This window comes from Anser brachyrhynchus, assembly GCF_964034855.1.
Source record: "Anser brachyrhynchus genome assembly, chromosome: 4".
Classification (NCBI taxonomy): Eukaryota; Metazoa; Chordata; class Aves; order Anseriformes; family Anatidae; genus Anser; species Anser brachyrhynchus.
Window position 1 is genome coordinate 77,602,549 of NC_137698.1, and position 19,172 is coordinate 77,621,720.

The window sequence follows — 19,172 nt, forward strand, 5'->3', positions numbered from 1 at the left end:
GGCTGTCAGTGCTGTGGGGCTGTGTCCCCTCACGGAGGATGTCGCTGCTATGGGTCTGTGACCCCTCACGGAGGATATCACTGCCGTGGGGCTGCGTCCCCTCAAGGGAACATGGCATAACGCCACAGCCGGGGGGCTGCGTCCCCTCACGGAGGCTGTCACTGCTGCGGGGCTGCCACCCCCTCACGACCACCTCAGGGACCCGCGGCCATGTCGGAGGCCTCCCCGCCCTTCCCCTCCCGGAGCACGGCCAGCCGCCTCCCTCTCCCTCCGGCCGCCCCTCCGGGGGCCGGTCCCGGGGCTCTCCCCGCCCCGCTCGGGGCCGGGCTCCTCGCAGCGGCCCCGCAGGCCCCGGCTCTCCCCCGGGCTCCCCGCACTACAACTCCCGGCGTGCCCGGGCAGGGCCGGGCTGAGCGGAGCGGGGAGGACCGGCAGGTAGGAGGGTCGGCAAGGCACGGCTCGGCTCGGCCCGGCCGGGCTGGGCTCGCTGCGTGCCCGCCGGAGCCTTCCCCCTGCTCCTCCTCCTCCTCCTCCTCCTCCATGGAGCGGGGGAAGATGGCGGAGCTGGAGAGCCTGGAGACGGCGGCGGAGCACGAACGGATCCTGCGGGAGATCGAGAGCACCGACACGGCCTGCATCGGCCCCACGCTCAGGTACGGCCCGGCCCGGGCACCCGCGGGGCTGGGGGAGCACCCACGGGACCGGGGGCACCCCGGGGTGCTCCCCCCCCGGTGGGCGGCGGGGCCGGCAGGTGGCACCTGCCCGAGGCCCGCAGGGGACATCCCCGGCCCTGGGCTGCGCTTCGTGGCGGTGTGAGGAGAAATGGGATTTATTTCTGCGGGGGGAAGGCCCTCGGGAGCGGTGCGAAGCCCCCAGCCCCCTGGGGTCGGGGACATGGGAGGTGCAGGCGTTGGGGCGGGCGAACCTCGGCCTGCCACCTGCCTGCCCCTCTTGGTCCTCCGGCTTCTCCTTCGGCACCTTTGGGCGGTGTCGCCTGCTGTCCCCGTGCTGCCTTTGCCCCTCGCCACACGCAGCTGTGCTGTGAGGACATGTTGGGTGTTGGACCACTTCATCTCTTTCTCGGGGCCTGCTTCCTTCGAGCCCCCCCCCGGCAGCGTGCTCGTCCCCGGGTGACGATGGCGAGCTGTCACGCAGCCCGTGGTGGCACTTGTAGGACGGGCGGGACACGGGAGGAGAAGGGGCACGAGGATTTTGCTGCCCGTATCCCAGGACTTGTCAAAGTTATTCTTCAAACCGTTGTCCGCCCTTTTTGTTGATCTGTATTTGCTTCACAAAAACCACGACTAATTGCGGAGCTGCGGTGCGGGCACAATTACCGTCCCGACGATGATATGAGTTAATGCTGCTGTTCGCTTCACGGCTCCTTTGTTCTCCCCTTAAACATCTTTTTCCAGCGGTTCTTGCAGGGTCCGTCGGCTGGCAGACCGCGCTGCCGTGCTCTCCTGTCCGAGGAGCGCAGGTGAAGGCAGCCGCCTGCCCCGCAGCTCCGTCCCTGAGCTTTTCTTCTCCCTCCTGCTCCTGCCCGTGGGTCTGGGTGTGCTGCGGGTCCCCATACGTGTTTCTCTGCGATGCCCTTTAGGGTTTTGCAGCAGGGGTTTCTGCCGCGTGGTTAATTGGGAAGACGTGCGAGCTGGCTGCCCCACCGAAGCCCGCTTCTCAGGAGAAACCGTCTGACTTATTTATTTTTAATTGTGCTGTTTTAGGTAAATTCTGCCCGTTTAAGAGCTGTTCTTACTAGGCAGGCGCCATGCTGGTAGCGTCGCGGTCCTGATAGAAGCCACAGGCTTGATTCAGCGAACTGCGAGCACCTCCTGCCCCCCTTTGAAGTAAAAGAAGTTCCCCAGGGAACTTCACGTGAAAACCAAAACGCGTTACTCATAACGCCGGGCACAAATGTGTTCGTTATCTGCCGGGAGGTTAATGATACAGACGGGCAGAGGCTGTTTATGGCTCGCTGTAAGGGTTTCACCTTCATCTTTCGGTTTCTCTCTATCAGCCCAGGAGCTGCTGAACTTGCAATCACGGCGCCAGGTGAGAGCATTTAGGTGTAAACAGACCTCCAGCCTCCTGTCCCATCCCCTCCACGGCAGCCCTTCCTTTCTTTTCAATGTTTAAGTTTTACAGAATCGTGGTTTTAAATGACTCAGGTGGCTTTCTCTAAAAATAAATGGATTTAGGCTGTTTGACGTGCAGTGATGCTCCAGTGCAGGCAGAAAGTTACAGGCAAAGCTTTTTGTGTGTGGATCGATAGGATGCTGAGTTCGTCTTGCGGGAAGGGTTGCCTCTTTGTTTAGTTTTTCTGACTTTGCAGTTTTATTTCTGAAGTTCTTCTGTAAACCTTTAAAGGTAAACTGAATGGCGTCAGCTCTATTAACAAAACTGAAAAAACTGGTTAGAATGGCTGGGAACTGCCAGAATTAAGAGTGTGGGTGGTTCTTCTTGTTCAATTTCGTAGAGCTAAGCGCAGTTAGCCTTGTTCCTCAATATTAAGGCTAGATGTGGAGGCTTTATATCTGTCTTTGCATACCCACAGAAGAAAGACTAATGAGCATCTGGGGCGAAGGAAGGTTTGTCCTTTGCTGCGTTAACTTCAGCAGTGGCGCTTCATCGGGAGGACTGTTATCTGCACCAGCATAAACGCTACCTGCTCCGAGAATTTCTAGAGTTTTAAACTGAAGCAGCTCGGGGTAAACATGATGTGCTGGAGAGTCCGGGAATGTGGATGATGGAAACTTGGAAAAAAAAAAAAAAAAAAGGTGACTCACTGCTGGGAAGCATCATGGAAGAAGTGTGTCTCAGGAGCCGGGCTGGCTTCCCTTCTAGGAACAGCAGTCCCGAAACACGGTTCAGAAATAGGCTGCGCCGCTGGGCTCCTACCTCCAGCACGGGCTTCATTGCAGAACTGCCCCGTTATCGGTGTCTGACACAGCAGGGTTAGATACCGCGATTGCAGCTGCCCCTGTGTTGTAGGGGCTTGGTGCTCGGTGCTGAATTGGTACTATCAGGGGGTGGCTGAGGGGTTAAGATGTTAAAGTTAAGGTCCAACTAATTCATCTGTCTGGGTGGGTTCGTGTCCCACCCATCGGGGAGAGCTTTCTGTTAGGGGAGAAAAAAAAAAAAAAAAGGCAAGTGTAGTAATTCTCGCCCTGGGGCGGGGGAAGGCCGAGATGCCTTCTTGAAGTCCCTTCCAGCCCTATTTTTCTGCTGTTTTCTTTCTGTGATTCTGGGAGTCAGCAGGATGGGCCGGGACTCCATTGTGCGAGGCGCTGTGCAGATGTGGGACAAAGCCTGCCCCTCTCCAACGAGAGCCGTTTCCTTCTAAATATAAAACGGGAGACGGGGGCATGTGAGGAAGCATTGCGACAGCGCCGGGCTGTGCGATGAGCTGGGCCCGTCTCGTGGCCTGCTACGCTGGTGGCTCAGATGCTGTCGAGGGCTCTCTCAAATACCTATATTTAATTTCCGTTTCGTATATACGTGTAGATTAATACCTGAACAGCGGATGCCGCTGTGTCTGAAGGAGGACGCCGAGCAAGTTCAGCGAGTCTCTGTGGGGACCCCCTCGAGCCTGCGATGCTCCTGGAATCCAAATAATGCGTTTCAGGATGTCTTTCCTGCTATTCAGCCCCTGCTAATTATATCCATCGCTCCTAATTCCACTTCCTTCTGCTGTTCTAATTCCTCTCTTTATTTTTTTTTTCCCCTCTTGTCACGCTCCTTGATTCTGCGGAGTATTTTTGGATCTCCTCTCTCCAGGTTTCTAAGAACCGCGTAAATCTGCGGGGTCAGGTAACCTTCGAGGGAGAAGGAAACTTGCCGGCCTAAAAACTCCTCTGGACCGAGCTGTGACTTCAGAGCGCTCTCGTTTTTATTACGCCCAATTGGCCCGTGAAGTTTGTCGCTCTTCAGCGAGCTTTTTCTCCCCTTGGTGTGTTTTTTTTTTCCAGTGACAGGGAGCTCGTGCTGGACCACGATGGAGCCGCGGTCACCGTGAGCGGGGCTGGTTGCTGCGTCGCCCTCGCTGCCGGACGCCTCCGCGCTTTCTAACCCCAAGTCGCTCAGGGGAAGAGGCAGGGCCCTCACCGTGCAACCTCGTGCAGCGTTTGCTGGGTGCTTGCCCTGAAATGTCTCACCGTTACTGCTTCCCCTAGAACACACAAAGGTTATCACGTAGCTAATGCTGTTTTACCGTCTTCTGTGACTTTTTAACTTCTCCCTCGCTCTTCACATACAATGCCCTATCTTCAGCTCCCTGTTCTGTGCTGTACTCCCAGATCACAAACGAATGACTCAGGCTGGCACAGGGTAAGGGCAGGCGAAGCAGCGAGGTGATTCTGTACGACAGCCCGTGTACGTGGGCCGTGCAGCGTCACTCGCTTCTCCCCGCGCTCAGCCCGTCACCGACGGATGAGCCCGGGTGGTTGGATGACTTGCTGATCATTTTGCATTTTTTTTTTTTTGGGTTTCAGCCTGCGGATATTTCGCTGTCGCTTCCCCTGTTACTCTGCAGTGTCCTTTAGCAGCCGATGTCATCTCACGGTTAAAATGGGCGCTTGGGTTTTCAAGTGACTTCTTAATCTGCTTTGCAGTTCTACGGCTCGAGCTTTTTCAGCCAGCCACTGCTTCAGATGCCTCGCCTTTCTTGCTCTCAAGCTGCATTTGCAGCTTTTTGAAACCGGGGAAGAATTTTTAAGTGGTGTTTGATAAATTAAAGCAAAAACCCCTCCGGCCACGCAGACGTAGCCACAGCGTTCCTGCTGCCTCCTCAGCGCTTTAGGTGCGGGTAAAATTCTGTCTGTGCTCTCCAGAGTAGCCTCCTGCTCATACACTGAGAGCTTGGAGCAGCTCCCTTTTCCTCAGCGTTAGAGCGGGGTTTATTACTTAATGCGGAGCTGTTTTCTTGGGAATTCAGTTGCTGGAAGCCGTGGATCGTGCTCCTCGTGGCTCCGCCTGTACCTTTGTACTGGAGGCTGCTGCAGCGTGAGCCGCTGGGAAGGACCGAGGTTTCCAAGGGATTGTTCTCCGTGGCTGCCTGATTTCAGGAGCTGTTGCTCTGCCAGCTTTTGTGTCATCTGCAAATTATATCATCGTTTTTTTTTTTTTTTTTTCCTTTTCCTTTTTAGATATGTATTTACTTTCTGGATTGTTCCTCGGTGGTTGAGATTTTATCAGCTACGCTAGGGCTTGTACTTACCTGAACCCCTTCCGAAAGCTGACAGACGTTAGATCTCACACGGCAATTAGTCATTCCCCGCGTGCTTTGATACACAACTGTGCTTCTCACAGGGGTTCGGTGTCTGCCTGCTAATTGTGCTTGTTGGGGGAGATTACAGAGTTGTTTAACCTAAGGAGGAAACTGAGCCCACTTGATAGGGTGTAGTTTCTCCTAAGCAGCTCTTGGCGGAGATTAAAGCAGGACTGTAATTAGGCTCTGTTCTCTTAATCCTTTATCGAGTTTTCCACGACTGTGTTCGGGATTAGAGTTGTCCCGACTGACCCGTAGCTGCCTGGCCGACCCTTTTATCATCCCGGCAGCGTGCCGTGCTCATCCTGCTGCCTGCGCCCGCCCTGTGCCGTGGTCCTGCTTCAACACCAGAGCCGGAGGTCCTCAGCCGCCTTGTGTAGCGTTCTGGCTCCCCTGATCCAAAGGGATAACAAATAAAAATATTTTCCGGGAGTAAAGAAGGGAGCCCCGCAGTGCTGCTGGCTGAGCGCCGAGGCACCGCGCTGGTTTTGGGGGCGCACCAAGCTCCCCTCTCGCTGCTCCGGGCTGCAGGTGTGTTTTGCAGGACAAATAGCAGCTGGGTGGAAAAAATGGCCCAGCTACGTAAAAAAACAAAAGCTTATGAGAGCCGGGTGTCTTCATCCTGCCCTGCCCTGCCCTGTTGCGTTGTGAAGATGGGCACAAAGCCGGCAGGTGAGCGCTGGGTGCCTCCCGGGGCTACGGGGCACGGCTTGGCAGCTGGCGCTGCCACAAGCGCTTTTCCCTGTCTTTCATTTCCCCCTCCCAGGTGTTAGCGTGGCGCAGGGCTCAGGTGGGTGCGGAAACACTGCCCTCCCCTTTCCCACTTTGTTATTCCAGCTGGATCGCTTCGCCCCCCGCTTCGTCTCGGGCTTGTTTTACAGCATCCCGGTGCCTAGAGCAGCACGAGGGGTGTGCCGGCTGGGTCTCGGGGCCGGCTGTGCTGTCAGATATCTGGCAGCCACGGCTCGGCTGTGCCCTCTGCGAGCTGCTTTAGTTCCTCACCTGGCAGAAAGGTGCTCGGCTGGGGAGCAGAGCTGGTTTTTGGGGCGTCGGCGGGGAGCAGGAGCAGCGGCGCTGTGCCAGCCTTCGGGGCCGGGTGCCGGGCAGGGCGGGCAGCGGGGCTGGTCCTCGTCTGCTGCCGTGGGTGAGGCGAGGATAAGGCTCTGCGTCGCAGATGTGGAGCGAGGGGCAGCGGCAGGCGTCGGGTTTGGGAGCTCCCCGCTGAGTATTTCCGCGGGGAGGCGCGAAGAGGGCACGGTGGGCATCCTCCTGCTCGCGCCTGCCAACGCCGGTGGCAGGCGGCTGCGGCCGCCGCGCTGTCCTCCAGCCGAGCAGGAGGGCAGGGCAGCGCGGAGCAGGGCTAGGATCTTCTCGTACGTGTGCTACACACAGCATCCGTTTTAAAAAAATAAAAAATAAAATTAAAAAAAATCCCCCGAGGCAGGCAGCTGAGCGGACTTGCGGAGGTGAAACTTCACCGAGGGGTCGTGGTCCCCGCTGGGTGCCCTCCAGCCGCTTCGGGTGGCTCTCCCAGTGCCGTCTCCGCGCTACGTGCGGCGAGGGAGCGCGGCGGAGAGGCGGCAGGGCACGGCCCGTCCAGAGGCTGCCTGCTGCCCGCAGAGCCCGCTCAGGAAGCTGCTTGTAACAACTGTGAATTGTCTGCTAATAAAAGCCTCGCAGGAGCTTTTGAAGCATCTTTCAGCCCGTTCTCCTGCCACCCAGCCGGGGAAGCTGCAATCTCCTGCGAACTGAGCCTGTGCCGCTGTTCATATGCACATAATTAAGTGTCTTTTAAAAGACAGCTCGTTGCAGTGCTGCTTGAATTATATTAGAGTTCCCTTCTGGTCAGGCTGGTGCTCTTCAGCTCTGTGTTTTCTGCTGTGGAGAGGAAAAAAAAATAACCAGCGAGGGCTCCTGTGAAGTAATTCAGCACCAGCACTAAAGGTACACCAGGGGACGGACGCGCGTGGCACGGCAAGCCCTGCCTGGAGGTATGCTCACTTCACGATGCCAGCTTTTAGGAATAATTCGTCCAGCAAGCCCTGCCTGGAGGTATGCTCACTTCACGATGCCAGCTTTTAGGAATGATTCCTCGCTTGCAGCATTAAGGTTCTGGAAACCGCTTTGGGACGGCGAATCCCTGTAATTGTGTAACCCTTCTTATTTCAGCCCGCACCCCGGTGCAGGCTGAAGGGAACAGCTTGCAGGAATGTGCTGCCCGATTATTTATAGCGTGTGTTTTCTTCCTTTCTCTCACAGAAGTGCCTTCCTTTGTGGGATTTAATGAATCACTGTCAAAGGACAGATTATCGAGTGCCTGTTCCTGTTCCGGGGGCTGTGGAAGTGTGTCTGGGCTCCTGGAGCTCTCCGAGTTTGTTTTTCTGCTCACCCCCCGGGCACCTTTGGTGCCTGGCAGCAGCGTTGTGAGGCCGTAAGCTGAAGGGAGAGATTTCCCCGGTACCGTTAGGGAAAAGCTGCCGTAGGAGTCCGCGCTGCTGTCCTCCGGAGCTGTCGCTGCGTGTGACGTTTGAAGTTTTTTTTTTTAAATAAAATGGACATTTCTTCCGTGGATGCAGAAGCCTAATAATACGTTTTTTTGTGATTCCCTCGTCCCAGAGGAGAGCAAACAGCCTCTGAGGAAAAAAAACATGAAATGGCTGGGATTGCTTAACCCAGAGAAGACAAGGCGGGCATGCAATTCATCTTCAGATATAGAACAGACTGTTGAAAAGATGAAGAAGAGCTTTTTTATTAAATAAAAACCGCAGAATTGCTGTATATTATTCTTACAGTATTGCTGGGTGTTACTGAGGTCTGGACTACAGCTGCCGCAGTGGGGGCTCAGGGTAAACGTAAGGAATTGCTCTCTGACGGATAGTGAAGAAAATCTTGCAAACGTTCGTGCCGGTCGCATCGAAGGCTCTTCGTGTTGGTTGTTTCGTCTCCGACGGGAGTGAGGAACGGGTGCTTATCAAACCGAGCTCAGAGCAAGTACGGGCACACGCGTCTGGTTCCTTCCGTCTGTCCGTCGGAGTTTGCCGCTCGGATTGCACCAGCGCTGCTCTGCTGGCGAGCTTCTGATGGATCTTTGCCCCACAGCTCCGTCTCATCACTCAGCCGGCTATTGCTCTAACGTTTAAACCTCTCAAGGTGACGAGTTCTGCGGCTTAATTGCGCATTGTGTGCTTCTTGAGGGCTTCAAATTGTTTTCTGCTAGGACAAGGCCTGGGCTGTCACGAAGGACTATGAGAAATTGTTGCTCAGTTGTTGCCTTTTTTTGTTTTCCCTTCTTTTCCCTGTCTTTTTTTTTTTGTTTTCCCTTCCGAGTTGGAAGCTCTGAATCAATTCAGTCAACTTTCCTGCTGGCGCTGTTCTGAATCGCTCACGATCCCTGTTGCTTTTCCTGGCATCTTTTCTCGTAGAGCTCTCACCTTTTTGCAGCGACGCTGGGAAGATCCGAGCTGCACGCGGTGATGAAGATGCAGATTCGGTTCTCGAGCCGGATTAAGCGGCGCGGCGATGTTTTGGGCTTTGCTTTCCCTTCTGCTCATGGTTCCTCGCGGTCTCTCTGGCCTGAGCCAGAACAGGTCTGTGCCCTCTGCCTCTGTCCTTCTTCAAACCGCTGGTAAGCACAAGGAACTAGATGAAAGTCAAGCATCTATTTTTCTTCCCCGTGGAGTTTTCACAACGCTTTTCACACGCGAGTGTTGACCAGATGCCCCCGCTTAACAAGCCTGGCTCCTCCAAAGAGCGCTGGTAAATAGACCCCGTGAATGCCACCCGATGCAGCTGTTCCCTCCTTCCCGTGTCGTACTTCACAGGTTTGCTAACGGTTTTGCGAGGAAGCCTTTTCCTGCTCTGCCCAGTCACGTTCAGCGCCCTGCAGCAGGCTGGATTCTTCGCGTGCCGCGGAAACGGGTGTCGTGTTTTCCGTCTCTCACTTCTCTCGCAGTAGCAGCGGCATCAGCAGTAGGTTCCCGCTGATCCCGTGTTCCTGGCTGGGCAGCTCTACGTGCGTGTGAGCAAACGCAACTGTTCGCTGTGCTGCGCCGGTCTCAGCATCTTCCGCTAACACCTCGGCCGGCGGCAGCAGGAGAGGTTTCGGTGCGGAAACTCCCTAGACCCACTGGTGGCACGCAGCGAAGCGTTTTGCCAGCCGTCGCACGCCGGGTTTGTTTTCCCGAAGAGCTCCCACCCCCTTGCTTGCTCTGGCAGGTTTCCTCCCTCTGCTGTTTGAGTAAGTTACAGGTTTTCGTATGTTAAAAAATTAGCTTTTAAAAGGTCTTTTTTTTTTTTTTCTTTTTTTCTTTTTTCTTTATAGCTTATTTTGCAGTTGCGTTTAGCTTACTGGGATTTGTGCTCTTTAATTTTGCGGAGCTGGAAAATTTTTCTCTGATTCCTTGAAAACCTCTTCTGCCGCTGAGGGGGTGCGTGTGTACGTGAGCGTTTGAAGCCTTTATTCGTCGTTAGTGTACTGCTGGCTTGGAGCATATAAATACGTCTCTTAAGCGGTTATCGTGCCACCCCCAAGCTCTTAATGCTTCTAGCCGTTCCTTTTTAATTTCCTTTTTCACGCTGTTTCTCTTTGTGTTCCTCTGTGCCTGCGAGAGTTTTCCTCCTGCTCCCACAGAGGTGTGGGGTTTGGGGCTTTACGGGGCTGCGTCGCAGATTCCAAATGCTTCGGAGGCTGGGAGCTGAGGCACCTTCTGGAGCTGCCCTGACTCAAACACAACAATTTGGGAAACCTAAAACCGTAGCTGTGGGGCGTCTCGTCTGAGTAAGCGTGTCGGCAGCGTCTCTGCGAGGCTGGTTTTGCTCCCGTGCGCGCGGCGCTCAAGGTGTTTCCAGCAGGCGCGTGTCTGAGCTCCCGGGGGTAGCTCGTGCTGCTCTCGCCGGGTTCGAAGAGCCTCCAGGATGGTTTTTCCGCCGGAGCGGTTCCTTCAGCCGGCTTTTGGCCGCCCTCCTTTCCGAGGGCTCGTCGGAGGTGGCGGGCTGGCTGGGTTGTTTGCGGGGTGCTGCCCTTGTCAAGTGCTCCCCGCTCCGATGCGCCACAGGGCGGCTGCCACGGCTCCGTGAAAAGCCAAAAACGGGAGGCCAGGCTGCGCCGCTTCCCGTGGATGTGCCGTAGGAAGTAACGTCCTCTAATAACACTTCTGATTCGGCTTTAGGTCATCATAACGAATTGTCCCTTTGTAATCGCCAGCCTGTTCCCAGGTGCCGTTCCTCTTGCAGAAACGAGGATGCGCCGTGCGCCTGTCTGCTGGAATTTCCTCCCTCCGCTTCTAAATGGGTTTGGGTTTGGGAAATCGGCGTACAGATAATGAGCTCTGCTGTTGGGTTGGCCTTAGGGCTGGCAATTCGCTCGGGCAAACACACTGCTTTGTGCTCTTTCAGTCACTTAGAGCCAAAGGGGCTGGGCAGCATTCGCTGGGGCAGGGCAGCAGGTGAGCAAATCCTCATTTCTGCAGCTTCTCGGGGTAGTTGCTAGAACGAGCTGGGGAGGAGGCTGCTTTCGGGGCCAGCCCCGTGCTTTTGGGGTTTTAAACTGTGTGCGGCAGCGACAGAAAGGTCAACATCTGCAGAAGTGGCTGCGCTCTTCCTGAAATCCCTGTGCTGTAGCAAGCTGTTACTTGAAGGCTTATTGTTCTTGTTTTTTAATACTTTGCTTCTGGCCTGGACTCCAGCAGGTGGTGAACGTGCCGGCGCTGTCGCTGGTGCCAGTGGGGAGAATGAAATGGAGTCTGGGAGCCTTGTGCGTGGGGAGAGGCTCTTAAGAGGGCTCCGGAGAGGGACTGCTGGCTCTCCGGGTACTCCTCGGGTCGCAGCAGGGCTCCCCGGGCGCAGTGCCACAAGCACACGTGGCCAGAGCGGGCCCTCGAGCGCGTGAGTAGGTGGGGACTGAGCTAAACAACGGCGTGGGGAGCTGGGGAGGCTGCTCGACAGGCTCGGGCCCATCATCAGCTGCCGACCCAGCGCAGGAAGGTGTTCCTCGTGCTCTCCCAAATCCAGAGCGTGGGGGACAGGAGCTGCCTCGAGCCCAGACGTCCCCACAGTCAGTGCATTGCTCCCTGTGCCAAAAGGGAGCTGCAACATCCTCGTCCTCCTCTGCCTTCCTCTGCCCGGGCCAGCCGATGGTTCACATGCAGCCCAGAGGAGCTCTTTTCCCTCCTCTGGTCAGAATTAATTCCTTGCCTCCCTTCCTGCAACAAAGAAAGCTCCAAACATCGCTGCCCCGTGCAGTGTGGGCGTGGGGGCTGAGGATGCTGCTGCAGCTCAGCGTGTGGCTGCGCCTGGTGCTGAGCCCTGTGTGGCTTTTTGAGTTCAGGCAGAGTGGCTGGAGGCAGCACAACAAGTCTCCTCCTTAAAATCTGTCCGTGAGCCTCAGAGATTTGCCAGGTCTTCTATAAAAGGTTTACTGAGAAGCAGTGTTTTTTTTTTTTTTTTTTTTTTAAATTTCTTTCGCCATTCAAGGGGAACAGAAAGGGAAAAGCTGAGTGGCAGGAGCTTTTTTTTTTTTTCCCCTCTCTGCTGAGTCACGACGAGTTCCAAGGTAAGGGAGGCGCCTGGAAATGCGGAGGCAGCGTTCTGGCCGATGCACGGGGCTGCGGACTTTGCTTTCAGGCTGACGTCTTGAGGACGAAGCACGGGAGCGGTGCTGATGGGAGCGGTGTGATGAGGAAGGGAGCAAGTCCGGACAGAGGCAGCGCTGCCAAAACCAAGCCAGGGTCTCAGATTTTTTTTTCTTAACCGATAAGAAGCAGGGATTTCTTGGGTGTGAGCTTCCTTGGAGGTATAATCCCCTGGAAGACGGTACCTGTTAAAGGAATATCTTCCAAATATTGCCTTTAGTAAGCAAAGCTTCCTCCTGTGTTATCAGAAACTAGAGAGCGTGAAGACCATTCGAGTCATCTTCCTAATCCATTCCTTTCTTCTCCTGATTAGGAGAGCCTCAGACACCGAAGGGTTATAACCTGAATGTGCTAGAGGAGCAGTGCCCCACGGAAGGCTGACGGAGGTGTCGGTGTCCTCCTCAGGCTGCCTTTTCCTGGCAGCCAGCGTCGTGCGCCGCTTCGTCTGCGAGCCCGTGGCTTTTAGATCCCGAGTGAATTTACCCGTGGTTGCTGCTCGGAAACCACTCGTGGGGCCTTCCTGCGTGAGTAAGACGTTGCTGTAGGTAAAAGTAGAAACTTTGTGCTCAGCTTCTTCGGTAAGGAGCTGTGATCCTGGCTTAATGCTTTGAGCTTACAGGGAGGGTAGAGGTCTGCTCACCGTGAATTCCTTGCAAGTCTTCTGGAGCCATGTCTTTAGCAAATCACTTTTTTTTTTTTTCCCCTTTGTTTGAAATGATGTACTCCTGCAGAGATTTTTCTGCCTGCGTGGCTTCGGTGAGAAGTAAAACGTGTTTATGGGGCCTTTCGAGTTAGGGTCCCCTTCCCATCCGCAGAAGGGGTGCGGGGCTGCGCAGGGAGCCAGAGGCCCCCACCGGGAAACCGGAGCCCTGCTGTGCCGCGTACTGTAACACAGGCTCAGTCCTGGGCTGTCGTTTTTGGTGTTCTGTGCCTCTGCTTACTTCTGTGGATGTTTAACAACGCCCTTCTGAAGCTGTGGAAGAAGATGCAGTTGGTAGGTGGTGTCCATGGAGTGCCTCGTCCCTCTCGCGAGGAGCTGAGAGCCCTTTGCCGTGATTGCGTTGGGCTGGGCAGGATGAAGGTCGGCAAGTCGGAGCAGAGCAGACAAATCCCGTTGCAGAACACGCTTGCAAAGGTCAGATTTGTGCGGGTACCCGACCGCTCGAGCTGGAGCACCGTGCCTGGGAATTGCTGGCGCTCTGGCTGGGGTTACCCATCCACAAGAGGAACGTTTTCCTCCTTAATTTCTCATCGAGCTGACCTGAGGTGCCACGAGCTGTGCAGCGAGCGAGCAGCAGAGCAGTACCAGGGCTGGCCCCGGCAGCCGGAGGGGCTGGTGCGGGTACGCAGCCTCCTGGGCTCCTCTTGCTGTGCCTGGCGTGGCTCTGCCTCCCAACACAGCTGCTCGGCAGGCGGCTCACCCGTCCTCTGCCTCCTTGTGCTGCTGTCGTGCTGCTTTTCTTCCGTAAAAGGTTCGAAAAGGTAGGAGAAACTTCACAGCTTGGAGTCAGACCTCAAATCCGATGTGAAGCACTGTCGCTTCTGCGTGCATCTTGTAGCCCAGTGCTGCTGGGGATGTTTGGCCCTCAGGAGGCACACGGGGATCTGAAGAGGCTTTTTGGGGCCGGCAGAGCAGTGAACCCCACGGGCTCGAGTGCTCCTTGCACTGCAATGCAGGAGCTCGACCGCCTCATGTTGGGGAGATGCAGCCTGTGTTACTCATTGCCTTCCGCCGCGCTGCCCTGGGTGCTCGGAGAAATGGTCGCTTCTAGGTGGGATCCGTCGGAAACGTTGGATGTCACTGCACTTCCTTTGCGTTTAAGCGCTAGAAAAACCCCCGCGTGAGCTTTCTGAGACCCTGCCCTCTCATGCAGGGCTGTAGGAAACATCTCTTTAGGAAACAAAGCAAAAGGCAGGCGGGGTGGTTAGCTTGGTTATCGCTCCTGCAGTCCGGCAGCGCAGCCGGACCGCTGCCAGGGGCGGCCTTCGCCAAGGTTCCTCCGGCACTCCAAGCTGGAAACGCTGCAGGAAGCGTCTGTTGTGGTGGCCCGAACAGAAAGGGACGTTTATGGTCTGCACCCCGATTTTTGGAGCTGTCCGATTTGCCCCATACTTGGGGATTTTTGTTTCAGGTGTGGATTTACCTTGTGGGCGCTGGCGATCTGCGTGGCAGCCTCCGGTGGCCCAAAATGCTGCCTGCTAGCACTGGGCTGGCCCGGGTGGAATAAAAATAAAATAATAAATAAATGATACAGATGTTCTGGTGATGAGCCAGAGCAGCTTTGCAGGCTTGAAATACTTCCGTAGACAGTCCATCTGGGTCTGCCTGTTCCTGCCCGCTAGCAGTATTTGGTAGCGAGATCACATTAAGAGCAAGGTTTTGGTTTTGAATTTATCGATCGACCAAAAAAAAAAAAAAAACCACCAGTCACAACGCACAAAACCCCAACGAACAACAAAAAAAAAACCCCAAACCAAACCCACAAACTCCGGCCGTTTTTCCTCTCTGCTCCGTAATGTGCTGGCCCTGCTTGTTTGCTGCTTGGCTCGGAAGCAGCAGCTCAAAGTGCCCGTCCCTCGCTGGGGCCGTGCCAGGAATTGTTGCGTGCCAGGCCAACCCACGAGCGCTTTGTCCTGGAGAGGGTTCCAAAATAGGCGCTGGAAGGGAACCTGGTAGGTGACACATCCACAGGCGGCGGTAAATGTGCCGGGGGGGGGAGTTGTGGTTTTTATTCTAAAAGCTTCGGACACTATTGTAGATCGCCGTGGAAAGTTAACCCTTTTGCAACAAGTAGTAATGGGGGTAAAAAAAAACCCACAACTCAGTCCTTTTATGGACCTGCTGCACATTTGTCATTACTTAATCGTTATCGTGCGCTTAATCATTGTTTGTCCATTTCCTTATTTCTAGTTTTTAAGCTAAAATAAGGAAGTCTGAAGCAAATAACAAAATATTCTTTCCTGGGAAATGTGATCTAATTCATTCCCCTCCGATTCTTCCAAATAATAGAGATCCCTGTGAAATAAGCTTGAAATAAAGTAGTGTTTTTGTTATTTTCCTTAAAAATAGCTGTTTTGGGGAGACGGAGGTGAGGTCAAATGCGCTTCGGGCTCATTTTTTCAGGTTGTCCTTCGTGAACGGATCTGTGCCTTGTCCAGGACAGGATCTCACTTGTGCAGGTGGAGACAGTTATTGCAATTCCCTTTTTTCTGAGCATTTTTGGTGCTGATGGGCAGAGTCGTCTGGTACAGATTCGTTTGAAGTCCAGCATGCAGGATGCTCGTTGGCATGTAAGGTTAACTAATCCATTCAGGCTACTTGGGCACTGCTTTCATTTTTATTGGAAGTTATAAATAATGGTAATAAGAGACAATTCAGTTAGAAGGGCAAAATATGAGGGACGCAGCTGCGTCAGGGCCTGTGAGCGCAGCCAGGTAGCTTAAGTCTTTAGTCTTTAAGAGGTGATGATAACACAGCCAGCTTCAGTTACACGTGTGGCTAAAGCTGCGGTGCGAGGGTTGGACGCGGTGGTGGGGACAGGAAAATGAATGGAAGCTGGAAATAAAAGCAGGAAGTGCAAAATGAGATTCGGCCTGGCTCAACCCAAGCGGCTTTTATTGGAAAAATAACTCGCCTCTGCTTGGCGTTTGCCTGTGCACACAGCAGTAAAGCTCCCTCCCCGTCAAGGAGAGAAAATAATCCCAAAACCGAGGCTGAAACAGTCTGAGCAGCTCACCGCCGGCTGAAGGCGGCGATGCTCGGTGCAGAGAAGCGCTGTCGGGCGTCCCCCTGGGCTTCCACGTCCCGACGGAGCTGCTGCTGCCGAGCCCCGTGCTCGGGCTCAGCCTGGTGAAGGTGGCTGTGGGGACAGCAGCAGGGCCGCCCGGCAGGCAGGCGGCCAAGCGCGAAGCTACAAGCGCGGGCTGAAACTGCTGCCCCTACCGAATTGGTTCCTTACATGCTTTTATCTGTGCAAGATGCACGCATGAACTTGAACGCGAATGTGTTTCGCTGAAAGGATGTGTCTTATTCCTGTTGGAGTGGGATATATTCACCCGCGTTCCCAGTCGGAGGAGGAGACCGCTGCTTTCTGCAGCGCGGATTAGCCGTGAGTTACGTTACGATGCTGTAAGGAGCAGTCCTGCAGCGGCTAGCTCAAAAAGTTGGGTGTGCCTGTCCTCCTGCGTAATCTGTGTGGCATTTAGGAGCGGTTTCACAGGTGGTTTCTCACCTCTGATGTCTGTGGGGTGTTTCTGGGGGCCCGTTTCCTTCCATAGGGTGTGCAGCTGCTGAATAAAGTGACAGACGCGGCACTCTCACCTCTGCAGGTGGTGAAAATCACGTTATTTCGTGGGTGAAGTAGCTAAAAACAAGAGTCACGGCAGCACTAGGTATCTTGAAGCGATTCTTCCACTGTTGCCCGTGAAGGTATTTTTCCTCCATGTGATTTTAGGGCTGCAGAGCATCCGATAACGCCCCTGCAGCCTGAAACTCGCCTTGTCTCGGAGAGGTGCGGAGGACGGAGACCGTGCGGGTGCTGCGGCGCGGCCGCGTCGGGCACAAGGACTGCGGCTGTCCCCGGGGTGCTGTTTCTTGCAGTGCGTCTGCAGGAAGGGGGGTTTGCATCCAGTCCTTCAGCTGGTATTGCCATCGTGGGTTAGGTATTACGGTTTTCCAGCAGAAATGCTTCATTAAGCCTCCAAAGCTTTCAAGTTTATTTTTTTGTAACCCGTGTTTGCTCAGAAAAGGCATAATAAAAGAGGAACTCACCAATGCGCAATTGGCCAGGGTTTTTGGAAGAAGCTGGCTCTCTAGGCGAGGAGGGATGTGACAAACAGGTAAGTCCCTGCAGAAGCAGACGAACACCACAGAAGCCCAGTGTTACGTTTCAGTGGCTCGAGGGCTTTGCTGGGCTCGCTGGTGTGCCAGTGAGGGCTCGGCAGCCCCCGGGGGCACAGAGCCCAGCCTGCGCTTGGGGCTCTCGGGGCTGGTTGCTGTCTGAAACCGGTTGGGGTGACACCACCGGGACAGAAGCCTGGGGCTGGCAGCGGGATGATTTAACGAGCGGGAGGGCAGGTGGGCTGCTCTTGGTTTTTTATTTTCATTTTTCCACCACGCTTGCGTCTTTAAAATAAGGAGGCACTCCGAGCGCTTCCCGGTTGCCGGTGGGGTGTTTCCTCTGCCGTTAGGAGGACTTGGACATGAGCAGAGCTGTTCAGGTCCAGTACCCTGGCCTCCCTCTGCTGTAACGTGTGTATGGTTTTCTGGGGCTGGGTTGCTAAACCTCTGTGCTTTAGGCCCCCGCTGCGAGCCCTGTGTGTTAATACCTCTGTTCCCTGGCTCTTTACTGCCTGACAGCAGTTCTGTCTTTATTTTCGTGAAGCCACGGCGGTGCTGATCCATTAGCTCAGCCCGTAGGATACCTCCTCCTTTGGCTCCCCATATGGCAGCGTGCTCCCAGTCCTGCACCCGCCCCGAGTCCCGCACCCTCCGGCTGATTCCCACGAGGTCTGCCCACGTCTGTGCGTGCATGCCCGGGTGTTTCGGCCTTTCTCTGCAGGTGCTGGGGAGCCTGACCCCGCTCTTGGCTCAGCGGTGTGCTTTCCCACGCGGGAAAGCTGCAGCCCCGGTGTCTGTCCCTGAACTCCTCCCCGTCCCCGTTCCCAGGCCGGAGCACCGGTTTTGCACTCCGGCGGACCTTCCGCTGCTCTTTAATGAGCTCTTTGGCATGCTTTTGTGAGCCTCCTTAATGCAGGATGTATTTTTAGAGCCGCTCGCGCTCGAAGCCGTGCGCTGATCGTTGCTCGGCCCTGAGCGTCCCGCTCCGGACCAGCTGGAAGCCGCCGATCCCCAGGGGCGGCCGGTCCTCGCTCGCGCCCCGCTGACCCGGCTCTCCTTCCCCTTGCACGCCCGTGAGCTGCCCGCAGAGCCATTGTTACACACAGAGACCGGGGTTTGGACTTCTTCTGTTGTTTTTTTTTTTTTTTTTTTCCCCAGGTGGGATAGAGAAGGGAGCTGGGAAACGCCGGGGAGCTGGTCGGGGACGAACAAAAAAAAAAAAAAGCTGGGAGCCCCCAGCGAGAGGGGGACCCGAGAGGGACGAGCCTGAGCGAGCAGAGGAGGTGGAACTCATAAACAGGCGATTGTCCTGATCTAATCAGGAGCCCTATTTTTACACATCCTGTGCTCTGTGTATGTTGTTTTTTTCTTTTTAAATCGAAAGAGCGCACCGCCGTTTTTTTTTTTTTTTTTTTTCCCCTCGCCTGCTTCCCAAACAGGAAAAGCCAGGGCTTTTATTTTTTCCTCCCGAGGAAGAACTCCGAACTGCTGCTGAATGACAGGCCTATTTTGACAAGGCAGAGGTGTAAATATACGAGGGGTCGGGCTGGGCTCTTTAATCTTCGCGTGGGATGGGGCTTCGAGAAGCCTCTTCCGCAGGACGCAGCTCGGGAAAGCGTGGGGGCTGCTGTTTGCCTCTGCCTCTGCGCTGCTGGGCTGGCTCCGTGGTGAAGTGGGTGCGCAAACTGATCTTCCCGGGGGAGATAGCCAGGGCTAGGAGGGCTGGTTTGCTGCAGAAGCCAAACGTAAGCGCTGCGGGGCTGTGAGGGCGCTCCTGGCAGCGGTTCTGCTGTTGGGCGCTGCCCTGTGAGCATCCCAAAGCAGGCACTGCAAGGTGACGAGGTCCCGGTGTCCAGCACCCCTTGCCCTCCACTGCCCCTGGCTGAAGCACTGCTACAGCTGCAGACGGGTCTGAGTACCGCCAAGGAAGCGTCTGGTGTCCGTGGTATTTGAGGTGCTTGCCGTGGAGGAGCCTCAGAGCAGCTCCACCTGCTTTTGGGAATTGCCGGGCTGTTCCACAGCGTGTTTATGAAGCGGATCAGCCGGCCCCGAGAGCCCCTCCTGGCCTGGAAACGCCTGGCTCGCTCCATAGCCGCGGGGCTGGAGGGCGGATTTCAGCGCCCAGCACCGCGTGCGTCGCGCCTGGCCCTGCTGGCGCGGCACCTGGGCAGAGGCGAGAGCTCCGTGCCGGATTTCTCTGTGTGCTCCGGGTGTGTTTTCTTCTCCTTAACTCTCCCATTGGGGACGCTGGGGTCCTTTGAAGCGCGCTGGCTCGAGGCCTGAGCCGTTGCACGTTGCCTTTTTAAAATTCCTTTTGCGCTATCAGCTGGAGGCAGCGTCCTTTGCTTCCTGTCCTCAATAGCTGCGAGCGGCTTTGTTCTGCTCCGGCGAGAGCTGGGTCTTGGGTAGCTCACCAAGCCGGAGCTGGAAAACTCTC

At 55.5% G+C, this 19,172-nt stretch overlaps 1 protein-coding gene across 6 annotated transcripts in view; it reads left to right on the forward strand.

The window, feature by feature from the left end:
* The first annotated feature begins 277 nt into the window (after positions 1-277).
* EXOC6B (exocyst complex component 6B) overlaps positions 278-19,172 on the forward strand; it is a 292,399-nt gene continuing 273,504 nt past the window's right edge. Inside the window, exon 1 of one of the 6 annotated variants that reach the window (XM_080592091.1) lies at positions 278-653. In XM_080592091.1, coding sequence (XP_080448217.1) covers positions 541-653 — 113 coding nt within the window. In that variant the 5' untranslated portion in view covers positions 278-540. Of the gene's footprint in view, positions 654-9,583; positions 11,817-19,172 lie in introns of those variants that run through there. The other 5 variants (XM_080592089.1, XM_080592092.1, XM_080592093.1 and 2 more) reach the window with 5 other exon arrangements.